The following is a 13,313-nucleotide window of genomic DNA, read 5'->3' as shown; positions in this document are numbered from 1 at the left end:
CCTGAGACAAACACTCTCCCAGGCCCATCCCACCTCCATTGAACAGCCGGGGCACGCACAAACAAGCTCCGCCCACTTGGCCTGTCACTAGAATATTGAAGCAGCGATTGGTTGACCAAGGAGTTCTGGCTTGACATGGATAAAGTATGGATGTGCTGTGTGTATGGATAAAGTATGGATCGATGTGCTGTGTGTATACATGGAAATACATGTGTATGTATTCGACATGCGTGCGGAGCGGTACGGTGAGTGTGCATGCTTACCTGCAGCAGGTCAGGGACGGAGTTTGCGACAGGCCGATTTTTTTTTTTGTTCTCCTCTTAACATGAGAATGCCAGTCAAATCTTCTTCGGCTCAAGTGATGTAAACTACGTGTATTTTGTACAAAAGGGACTGAATGTTTTACTTCGACACAGCCGAAATTCGACTCTCGTGCTTCGGCTTATCCAAATATTTCTTAGAGAAAATACATAGGGAAAAATCGGGACTTTTCATTTTGCTTCGAGTTAAGTGATTTTCGACTCACTCGACGTCGACTTATCCGAGGTTTACTGTATTTCATTTGTTTACAAAAAAAAAAGATTGATTTGTATTGCTATTACTTAAAGCATGATAATGGTGAGTCTAAACACTACACCAACATTTTGAATAAGAGTCCCAACATAATTTCACTTTTCTGGCATAATGAAACTACACTTGACTTACCTCTTTCAGGAAGCAAGAGGAATGATATTACCCCTAACTATATTTTGTTAGATTTTCATTGTATTTTCTTTGTATCATTCTTCATGTGTGATGTCACAAACTGTGGTAGTCTTCTCATCCAGCGATGGCTGCACCAAAACGTTAAAATTCTCAACTTTTGAACACATTGTCTGATTTTCCTCAAACTTTCACTGATGTGTCCTAACAATATTGCTGCATTCACTAATTTTACATGTTAAATTTGGGTTTCATTCTCCTTCAGATACCAACCTTGAATTTGAAGTCATCCTTGAGGCCGCGAAATCGCATCTCCGAGAAGGCTTTTTGGAGGAATCCCCGAGGCTTGACGACGTAAACACCTTGAATAATTCCAGGAAAGTAGCCCTGCTGTGGGAAACAAACAGCCATGGATTGTCTGGGTTCATAAAACGGTTAGGATGTTAGTCAGCCGGCAAGCAGGGTGGGACGGATGAGAGTTAGTTGCATTAGTTTCTTTTATCAGCTCCACAGCCACCTTGCATTACTCGAAATAAATGCATATCTCCTACAACTACACTGCTGTTTTGTAAGAAAGCCTACCTTTCTTGATCATCTACCCAGTTTGTTAAAAGTGAGTAAACCTTCCCTAGAAAACAGATTATCTTTTCTGAAATTAACACAAAGTCTGCTCTTGTAACTTTCAAGTGTGCAACTGATCATGTACAAAAATCTCAGAGAGCAACACAACCAGATTGACAAGAAATGTGTTGAAATTATGACATATATGAACAAAATGGTTGTGTTTATTAAAGATCTCTTTTTCACCTCGAGGCAGATTACTGAAAGAGCATGAATATGGTCAGTCAATGACATGTCACGACAATGATGATAATAATAATAACGTACATATGTAACATGCTTGTATGAGAGTTAAAAGTGCCAACAAGCCAAAGAGAGACTTGTTGACACTTATTACCAATCAAGGCTTTGAAACATTAATAGATTAAGATGCAATTCCACACCATCTTCATGCTGACTTTGACAATTCAATGAACAGTAATGATTAATGATTTTATCAAATGCAAATGTAAAATAAGAAAGTAGTGGGTTTTCAGAATTCAAAATCATTTCTGATAGCCATGATAATGATACCAAAGACAAATGCAAATTAGGTAATATGATGATATCATCACATCACAATGTTTTCTACAAGTAGATGTGTTGTAGTTGCTAAAGTACAAATAAAACATAATTTTTGTGATTTTTTTTTGTGCACAAGCTAATGGGAGCTGTGAAATGATGGGATTTCATGGCCACAACTAATTTGTGTATGTTTGAGTGACTAATATTATTATTCGGTAAAACTTGAAAATTCCATACAATTTTAACTTCATACTCAATCATGAAGAATATTCTGCCATTCTGCTTGTCTGATATCACAATTATTACACACAACTAACTTTCAAAGAACAATGTACAGAGTTCAAGAGGTACTCTTGATATAAATAAAATATATAACACCATATGATAGTATGAGATGTTGTGGAAAGAATTACGGTATGTATAAAAGAAATAGGAGGGAAACCACCGTAGGCATTGGTTAATATCCCGGTATATATGTTACCAACAACAAGTTTCAGCAGCAGTCAAATAAATATTCTATCATACATCACCACACAAACCATTTTAAACATATTACAGCATGCAAGGTTGTTGGGCTTTTTTTTTTTATTCGGCATATTGACATTGAAAATGTGTGGTTGATCTACACCCTGGCACCTAGTTAAAACCTCGTTCGCACATTGGATGGACTGCTGCGATCAAAGGAAATACAATTAGGTTTCAACACGTGTGAATTTTGTTTTGGATATCATACACTCTAAATTTAGGTAATTTGAGGTTAGATAGGCGCTGGCTAATTATAGAAAGCACATTACTATTTATCCTTCCCATAAATTCCCAACCTCTTGCCTATAAGGTGGTGTTTATTATTACACTATCTCACGGAGGCTTCACAACAGGGTATTTCAAACCTATACATGAACAGCAATGGTTGGTCCTAAGAACATCAAGACAAGTGTGCCTGCATACTCTAAATTCAAATCTAGAGTTGCCAGAATTCTAACCCAAAACTTATGTTACAACAGCACAATGTTGATTCTTCCTTCTTGTTGTTGTAGTCACAGTATTTCTTTACATCACAGCAAATAATAGAAAGGAAAGCCAGAATAGGGTAACAGGATTATATGAATACACTGCATGTATACTTTTCAGTCTAATCAATTTATAATGATGATAGTACATAACTATCTTTATAAAACTTGCTAAAGGGCATTTCTAAGCACATTGATACAGAACTAAAAAAGTTAAGATACAAAAAAAGAAACAAAATATGATTGATGAATAAATATATATGAATAAATATTATGATTCACGTCACCAGTGTAGCTCTGAAAAAAAAGAGACTCAATTTCATGATCTTTGATCTGTGACCTTTACTGAACCTAAAAACTAATCACTGATTCTTCTATTGTCATTAATCCTTTCATGTATAATCTGATCAAATTACTCTCTAGGTTCCTTGAAGTGCTCACTTATACAAACAAATAATTGTGGCACATGTAGGGCTCTATTATCTGACCACACCAGTTTTGTTAAGCTTTGCGGTTGTATCAATGCTTAGGAAATACTTTAGGCAATACTTCATTTATCACGAACCTCATAACAAATCACTGTTTGACATTATTGCCAGTCCTTTGACTTTAACTACATTATTTCCACAACCTGACTTTCTTTCCCCTACAAAGATTTTATATTGTTCTTTTCAGCAATTGTCCTCATCTCCCCTCTCCCTAAAACAAAACAGTTTCAGCAAGAACAAAGGTTCTAATAAAATGGCCACTGATGATGCCACTAACAGTTCCTCAGGAGTTTAGTTTAATGTTCAGGTCTCAAACTTGGCCTTCCTACCTCCATCAAATCACACGACTAAATATTCTGAATCCTGGAAAATTTCAGGGCAGCCTTGAGTGGGTCTAAAAATATGCACTTCCTTATAAAACCATCAACAGCAGACTCATATGTGCGTCACCATGGCAATGCCTATCTGATGTTAGTTTATTCAGTCTCGGATGATGTCACTTTTATCCCTGATGGACAAAGTGGGTATGATAATGATCAATGCCTTGGCCAGAAATCAATGACTCAAACCCTTGAACTCGACTTCCTCTGTGAATTACGGGTCATGAGAATCACACGTGATAGAAATCAAGTAAGAAAAGAAAGAATTGACAATGGCTTTCTTTCATCGTCAATTAATGAAATAAAGAGAGAATCATTATTCCCCTTTCCAATGTGGTGGAGAGTCAGTTACAGCAAACACACATGCAAGCTGCCAGGTGACACACTGACACACATACACACAAACAAACAAACAAACAAAACAAGCAAACAAAACAAACAAACAAACAAACAGATCAGGGCTCGACATTGATGGTGGCCCGGTGGCATGGGACCAGAAAAAATTGATTTTGGACCACAAAACTTTCAAAAGGCATATCTTTTGGTGGCCTGATTGGGCAACTAACATTCAAAATACATTGCTACATTTCCTTTGATAATAGTACCACCACATTTCTCTTTTGCGACACCACCATATCAAATTTAATGATTTTAGTGGCCCAGAGAAAAAAAGTTACTGTTGAGCCCTGCAAATACATCAAAACCGATAGCAACATTAGCCCTGTTCAGTATTAGAATTTTGATGATTTCACAGATATTCCCCTCCCATCTAGCCGACATGGTTGGCACCCTTACCATCCCTAAGGACTCCAGCAGATGCCTGACTGGCTAGGCAACTAGTGTCCATCCATACACAAATTACCCAATTTCCTCAAAGTCCTGCCAAAATGAAACCTGGCAGTCTAGTTTGTATGAGTGTAGGTAAAAGAACAGTCCAGTCCTCCTCCCCAGAGGATAATTGTACAAGGTTTAAATTTGGATTCAGTTGCAATGACGCAGCTGGCCATTCCTGGGTATGGTTTGGTGACACAACATTTGCTCCTCTGACAATTGCTCCTGTGACAATTGCTCCGGTCTTATTTTCTCCAAGGACTTAGGGTTAGGATTAGCATTGTAATAATGTTTTAGGTTAAGTTTGATGTGAGGATTAGGATTAGGGTTAGTGTTATGTTTGTGGTTAGAATTTATGTTTAGTTTAGTGCGCAGATATTTCATGGGAGCAACTGTGGCAGGAGAAAATGTTATCGAACCGTATGGGCTATCATTAAAGTGTTTTCAGTTTCCACTGAGTTTACAATTAAAATGTAAGTTCTGAACAGCTTGTGGAACCGATTTATCATATAATTACATTATCATTGACATAAAAGGATGGCATTTCTAAATTTTGACTCTGAATGAAGATCCTTTAAAATGAAAATTCTTTCATATATTTAATCTACTGTAAAATTAGAAAATAGAGACTTTTTCTTCTCCTTACTTGACACATCAATGTTCTGAGATATGCAAAGTATTCAAGGCCACACATGATCTAACTTACATTCAGGTAAAGATATGTAGTGAATTTTTTTATGCATTATCACTGTTAGTACATCTTCAGGAAGTAATATCTGTGCAGGTAAAACAAGGGCTCAAATACAAATATTGAAGCGTCAACGTGAATTCACTGCCCAGCATCCATCAATTTGATCACATGGACAATAATGATCACATTATAAATCATACTAGATTCCATTTGGACTTTGGTAGCACTAACAATTCTTACCATCTTTGCTCTTTTGATACAGTCAGCAGCACATCTTCATTGTGTGCAAATCACAAATTAATTTGCAGACAATAAGGCACTCAGTTTTGATGAATAAACACCGCAGATTCATGATTGCCTCATGAAAATTATTCAAAAACTGAATAACTTTAACCTGAAACTTGGTCAATGTTCTAAGACTCCTTAAGACAAAAAAATAAGGTCACAGGATCAATGCAGTAATTCCTTTTCAATGTCTCCTTGAGTCACTTCACTGTATATGCTATCCCTTCAGTCCTACACCCTCCTCTACCCCCTCCTCTACCTCCCCCCTTTTTTTTTTGTCAATCCACCTGTTCAACTTTAAAGCTGGGGCTCAAAGAGTCAAAAGTACAAATAATCCATTGAGAAGAAAAGGGTATTAACTTCTTGACTTGACTTTGTACGTAATCATATCCTGGTCCTTGACTAGAGAGAACCTTTAGCTTTCCCTGAATATCAATAAAAGATTTGAGTAGCCTAGATTCAGAGCTCAAGGGGTTTAAGATAATCTAAATTGCAAATAGAATATTCTCGATGCTATACTCTTCATTCAAAAAAAAAAATGTATAAACTTTAGAAGTGTATAATATCACATCAAAAACTGTAAAATATAAAGAAAGTGTACAATACCAATCAAAAACTCTTTTTACCAAGCATGGTTGAGCAAGACATCAAGGCAAATATACCTCAAGGTGATTGTTTCATCATGTTGTGACGGAAAAAGATAGATTTAAAAGGCAAGCACAGTAGTATTATGGCAAGTATGAAAGCCCATATATCACCTGAGTGATATCTTCAAGAATGAAGTCATATTGGTACGTGTTTTATTTGGGTGCATGTGTGTATAAGCATACATGTATGTGTGATTGTGTGTGCATGTTTGTTTTTCTCCTTTTTTAATGATATCAATTCATTAATTATATTGTCAAGATTTTATGTGCATGCTGTGTTTCAAGGACTTAATTGATTGCATTTCATTGTAAACATTACTAGATGAATGTTATGCTGTAATGTTATTTTGTTGTATAATTATATTCAAAGTAAATGATATATTAATAAAATCACTGATTACTGAAGATTACTGAGAAATAAAAACAGGGTATTTGAGATCAGGGCTAGGGGAGGTAAAGATTAACCCACTACTCCTTAGATATAATGATTTCCTCATGATGTAATGCACTACACACCTGGTTCCAGTAAGCTATGGGTTAAACTAAAGATATGCCTCGTCTCACCTCTCCCTCTCCCTGACACAAACACATACACATCACATGCATCACGATGAATCAATCAATCATCAAAATGGCTGCCAAAATTTCTCGATGACTCTCTGATCACATGCTAATAACAGCAATACTGGAGCAGACTCAGAGAAAGAGAGGCTTTTTACTCACAAGAGGTAAAAGGGAAAGAGAAATATCAGTCTAACTGAAACATATCACTCTAGCTTTATTCAATACTATCAAAATTGCATCATGCTATGTCTGGGCAGCTGCAGATACCACAATTAACCCATTGAGGATGGACTGATTTTGCTATAACACACATTTCCCATAGACACCAGCTCGAGTATTCTCAGGACTCGTCTTCAATGGATTAAATCATGAATTACGCTGCACACACTACACGAACTCACTTTTACAAAAATACAAGTTCTCATTTGATATTTATTATAGACTCCTCGCATGTACACGTGTATGGATGCATTTATCCTTTAGATTTGTGACAGTAGGTAGTATAAATATAAAACATGTCCTCTTTCCTAATGTTATGCTTGTCAAAAGTGAATTTGGCACTTAATCAATGCACACTATTTTGCAACTGGTACTGAATATATAAATCTAATATCTTTCTGATTTCATGTTCTGAAAGTATCAAGCTAGTCTGGGTTAATCTGATTCAGATATATCACAACTCTTCGAAAAGTAAACCTAAGAAAAAGGGGTTTGTATTTGTTGGTTTAGGACACCAAATGTACTGTGTGCAAACGGCATCTCGCTTAGAGAAGACCTCGTTCTACGAGGGCAGAGCACAATTTCCTCAGTGAATCATTCATCGCCCTCTCACATCATTCGCTTGCCAGTTTGCACCCCACAACAACGCTTCCTCCGTGCACGATCCAGCCCCTTTAAAAATAGAGGCTTGCGAGCAGACTAGGCCAAAACAAGGATCAGGCAGCGCTGCCGATTTGAAAGCACTTAACTTCCAATTTCCGCTGCCCAACTGCCTGACTGGGGTTACACCCCCACGGAGCAGGAGAAACAGACACAAAGAGAGACAGAAGAGGAGAGAAAGGGGAGAGAGACAAGAGTCAGGGAAAAACAGAGGAATAAACAAAGGAAGATGAGAGAGGAAAATGAAAGGGAGAGAGATGGATATAATAAAACAAGATTTAAAAAGAACAAGAGGATACATAGAAAGAAAGAATCAGAGCAAAACAGAGGGACATACAAAAAAGATGGAGAAAGAAAAAATAAAGAGAGAGAGAGAGATGAACAGAATAAAAATACATGAAGAGCAGAGGATAGATAGAAGGAAAGACAATATCAAGGCAAAATTGAGGAAGATACAAATAAAGATGGAAAGAAAAGGAAAGGGAGAGAGAGAAGATGGACAGAACGAAAAATGAAAGAACAGAAGAGACAGAGTCAGAGCATAAAAGAGGGACATACACGTACATGGATTAACAGAAAAAGAGAGAAAACAGAAGAAACAGGAGCAGGAGAGAATGAGAGATATGGACAGAAGAAACAGAACAAAAGGACATGAGAGGATATACAGAAGGAGAGACAGAGAGAGAACAAGAGGAGAGAGAGGGAGAGATGTACAGATCAATAAAACAAAACATTGAGACATGGGAATATAGACATTAAAAAACCCAGAGAGATGGGAGAGAGTAAAAGATGAGATATAGAAAATAATAGAAAACAGAATGGAGGGATATAGGAAGATAGACAGATAAAGATTGAGTCAACAAGTTAGAAAGACAAGAGGGATAGATGGTGTAGTGAGAGAAAAAAAAAGTTCATATTCTCATAATCAATAATATACTTTCATACACACATGAAAACATACTCATAAACAAACAGACAAACACACACACATAAGGACAGAGGGAGAGAAAAGAAAGGAGACAGAAAAAGACAGAGAGAGTGAGAGAGAGAGCGAGAGAGAGAAGGGGAGAGAAGTAAATCCTCCCATAATTTTCTCCTCCCCACAGAGCACCCCAGTGACTCATCCCGACACATCATTCCCTGCAGCTAACTATTCACTCACTCCCATTTATCATCCCTATGCTGCCAATAGAGGGCTCTCTTTTTTCTTCTCAGCAACACTTATTAAATGTACTCTACCCATCAGTTCAACTGAATGTCTTCATTCACCATGCCTGATAAGATAAGCCATATGCTATTATTAAAAAAAAAAATGTTCACATCAAATGTTAAGTCATGATACTTTCTTTTCTGCTCCCCCCCCCCATTTTTGGAGGTGCTGGTGGTGGTGGTGCTGGTGCTGGTGGTGGTGGTGGTGGTGGGGGGGGGGGGGGTTATATGGTTATATGGGGGGAGGCCTCAGCTCATGTGATCACATTCAGTGACTCCCTGATCTTTTGAAGCATTAAGTCATATCATTAGTGCCAGAACAAAATAATACAGGTACAACATGTGGAGCAAACTAAAGCATTGCCTTGAAAAAAGAAAATCATGTGAATTTGTCTACTTATGAAAGATCTATGGAAAAAAAAACCCAAGTAAAATAAACACATCCCTCCTTGTAATCTCATCTTTACTCACTTTCACATAAATATCAAGGCATCTTGCTTCATAGCATTATATACATAGCAATGAATAACCTGAACCCTGAAAGCATTCATGGCAACATTACACCACAAGAGGGCTCACTCTCAGTTTGTCTGTCTGTATAGATTGATGACCACACTGTGAGGAATGCACCCCTAACTTCATATCTACAGTTGATTACAATGCCATGCATCTTTCTATCTTTGACTTCTACCCAATTTAGACTGACAAAATTAGCTAGTCTAACCTATACTCCAAAAGAAGTATATTTATATCACAAACACATAAATCTTGTACATCTCACATTTCTTTAAATCATCCATATTTCTTGGTGTTTATAATCCTTGAGTGTATAATACTACTCTCAAGATTCTGGTGGCAACAAAGATATGCCGTCAGAATATTCATCTACTTGCAGAATTTAGATTATCTTGTGTACTGTCCGTCCGTATGTATGCATGTTTGTATGGATGTATACATATATTTTTGGTAGCAAATTTAGTAATTTTTACACGATTACCAATGGGCATGCAATGCAGACTCAAGTTGATAATGTACCGCTTCCCTAAATTCCACTAATTTAGATATATGTCTCATATTGTTGGTTGCTCAGTATCATCAAATATCATCATTTTACTGTCCTGAATTGTTTATTTGTCTACAAAGACATATTCTCAACAAGTAAAACATGGTGGGACTATCCCACTCATGACAAGTTCCACAAACACAGACAAACAATCCATAATCACAGTCTTGTTTATCCAATCTGACTGGTGGTATTTAACAAGCCCATGAAATGCATGTAATAGGGTATTTTGTGATCATATCTTAAGATAGAGGAGGGCAAGTCAACTTGTCACGTGCATAATTTACTTCTCCACCTGTGCATCAATTATCAAAATGGTAAATTTATAGTATGAAGCCAGAGTGTCCTCTACAAATGGAGTGATATAATAATTTAAAAGATTTGAAGCATTATGTGAATGCATGAATCACAAATTAAAGTGAAATGTATGAGGTTAGTTGTTATCCAGAAATCAGGCACTGCACAAAAAACACGCAACAGACTTGAGAATTCACACCTTATTCCCACACAGTGATAATACATGGATTTATGTTCATTTCACAAGTATAAATAAATTATATATGAAACTGTATGAAGGATAAATAGTGATTATTGGATATGGCAATGAAAAAAGAAAATAATATTTCAAAGCGCTTACATAGTAGTCCTTCATGTTGATAGAATCGGGGAAGATATGCCAGCGATACAGAGAAAAAAAGAGGGGGGAAATTTCATCGCACAAGACAAGCCAAAAGCAATAGCATGCGGGGTAGCATAACAAATCTTGCAAAATCAAATGTGCATCACAGTTTAACACAGAAATGAACTTTGATACCAAGACATGTAACATCAATCACTTTGACGAAACAGTACAACTTCTCAAGTCATTGCTTATCTTTTAAAAGAAATCTTCTTAGGGGAATTAAACAAGGCAACATCATGCTACGGCTTCTAAATGTAGGTGACAAAAACGCAGTAGTAACCAAAGACTGAACACAATCACACAATTTGTAAATCTGGGTTGCACAATAAAAGATAAGCAAACTCTATATCAAACTGATTTATAAAACATTTGTCAAACTCATTTTCTTTAAAGTAATGCAATAATACAGTTAAGATGTAAGGAAGAAAGGCATTTTATATCCACAGAATACAGAAGTTCATAATTTTGAGGATAATAATTACAGGCAATCTTCTAAGACCTAAAAGGCTAAAACTGCATGGCATTTACACAGAATATTTCAAATGTGACTGAGACATGCACAAACTTATAACATGATTTACTTGACATTATGATAACAGAGGGCATACATTCTGGCTCAGCACTAAATACATACCGCTATTCTGATTAAGGTGTTCTTCACATCTCCCCATGTACTGGACGATCGGTTGACCACTATCACAAACCCCCTGTCAAATTCAAGCCGGCTATGGAAAGAAAATATTTCAGAGGGAAAAATCTGTTATATGAGACATCATATTGAATCCTATATGACATGGTATGACATGCCCAAAACAAATATCATGGCTAGTCTTGGATACAGACACAACCAAACAAAGTAGTAAAATAATACAACTCACAGTCATGTGGTGCAATTCAATGAAAATATACTGCATAGCCAGACAATGGAATATTGTACCAGGCACATCATGCAATTAAGTAAAGGCACACTTACTCACACTACACCACATATCAAATGTTAATCGCAGTCAAGAAAATGATTGAAATGTCAATAGATATAATAATATATAATATTAGGACATAAGAAGGTAGCAAAATTTGACATTGGGTAGATTTTTTACAAAAGGTAAAATTTAGTTTAAACAAGGAATAAGAGTCATTTTGCAATCCTGTACAATATCCTTATATGCAGCATATTAAGCACACAGAAGATAAGGTTTTCTGCTATTCACAGAGAGAATGATTAGAAAAAAAAACAAACAATCATGGTGAAATGCACAAAGCACTTCATTTTATAAGGCAAGTAATGATGGATTTGCCTCAAGAAAATCAGTGCATGTTAATGTAAGTGACAAAATTGTGCGAGACAGAAATTATGAAGATTTATCATAATTGTAGCTTATTGTCGGCATTATCACATCATTGAATAATCAAGTGTGCAATAATATCAGATCTCAAGACTAATTGCTGTGAATATAAGAGAAATCTGCTTAAGATTCATGCTTAAAGAGCAAATCAATGCTACACACACTCTCAGAAAGAAATGTATATCAATGTTGCAGCAAAAAAGGTAATAAAAACACAAAAAGAGAAACACAGCAAACTGTACACACAGTGTCCACCAGACACAGACAACATGCTACACAGACTATAACAAGCAAATCATCATTGAGCACTGACGTGTAGCATAACCATTACTGAGGATGATTAAATCGCCACACCTTTGATGGATGATATCGTCACAGAGGGAGGCAATGTGAATTAACTAATGTCACTGCTTTAAATGCATGAATGGTGAAAGGGCTCCCTCTTGTGGGTGAATTCAGTAAATCTATTGATAACCATTGAACCTCATCATCACTTTAACAGGAATATGGAAAGAGAAATGCACCTTTAAACACTGATACAGGGACTCAAAGTAGAGTAGGAGGGGGAGAAAGGGGAGGAGAGATGGGGAGAGGGGGAGGGATGGGAGAGAGAGGGGAAAGAGAAGGAAGAAGGGTGGAGAGGAGGAGGAAAGGGTTTATATGAGTAGACAAACTTGAGAGGGAGAAAAGAGGGCGGGCAGAAGGAATGAGAGGAGTTTGGGGTACCGGGACTATGGAATGCACCATTATAGAGCCCTGTCACAGATGCACTGTGGGATAGCTCGGTAGCATTGTTGCTTCCTGTTGTCTAGCTTGTGTCTTCATCCACCAAGGATGATATTGAGGTTTGTAGAATAAAATCAAAAATCAAAATTTTCAGGTGATTTTGATATATGGAAAAAGCAAAATGTGTATAGACTTGAGAAAAAAAATCTGAAATCGGATTTAAATCTACAGAATATCATGCCTGATCCACATACAATGCCATACAATCAATGCATGCATTTTGTTCTGTACTACTCTCTTCCTCAGTTTGAATTGGGGGAATAGAGTTTACAGGCTTCCGATTTTGACGATCTGTGGCCATTTGAAGTCACAGGTCTTCACTGCAGTGCTGTAATAAGCTGGTCACATGATGATAAACAAAGAAATTGTTGTGCGCATAGCAGATTGTCTTTTATTGTCAATTATTGCTGGGCTGTGGGAGTGCGCACAGGGTTAACAACATTCTGCCATGTGCAAGGAAGCGCATTTAACAACATTCTGCAACGCACAGGACAAAATCTTTAAAAATACCCCTGGATGAAAGATGTGACCTAGGTTGGTTGTTCGGTGCACCCTATCCCACACAGAATCCCTTCCCTGACTCATCTCATTCACATATTCAAATGCTGTTCATCTGCTAATCTGA

General features: G+C 36.9%; 1 protein-coding gene across 3 annotated transcripts in view; it reads right to left on the bottom strand.

Moving 5' to 3' along the window:
* Nucleotides 1-13,313, bottom strand: part of LOC139726858 (guanine nucleotide exchange factor DBS-like) — a 198,950-nt gene that overhangs the window by 87,825 nt on the left and 97,812 nt on the right. The window contains exons 5-7 of one of the 3 annotated variants that reach the window (XM_071637853.1): nt 11,191-11,281; nt 10,512-10,520; nt 976-1,092 (exon numbers count right to left, since the gene is read on the bottom strand). In XM_071637853.1, the coding sequence (XP_071493954.1) occupies nt 976-1,092; nt 10,512-10,520; nt 11,191-11,281 (217 nt within the window). Of the gene's footprint in view, nt 1-975; nt 1,161-10,511; nt 10,521-11,190; nt 11,282-13,313 lie in introns of those variants that run through there. The other 2 variants (XM_071637851.1, XM_071637852.1) reach the window with 2 other exon arrangements.

This window comes from Diadema antillarum, unplaced genomic scaffold (genome assembly GCF_040938485.1).
Source record: "Diadema antillarum isolate AM-2024a unplaced genomic scaffold, OU_Dant_1.0 seq00000102_RagTag, whole genome shotgun sequence".
In the NCBI taxonomy this organism is placed as follows: Eukaryota; Metazoa; Echinodermata; class Echinoidea; order Diadematoida; family Diadematidae; genus Diadema; species Diadema antillarum.
This window is presented reverse-complemented; position numbering and strand designations above follow the sequence as displayed.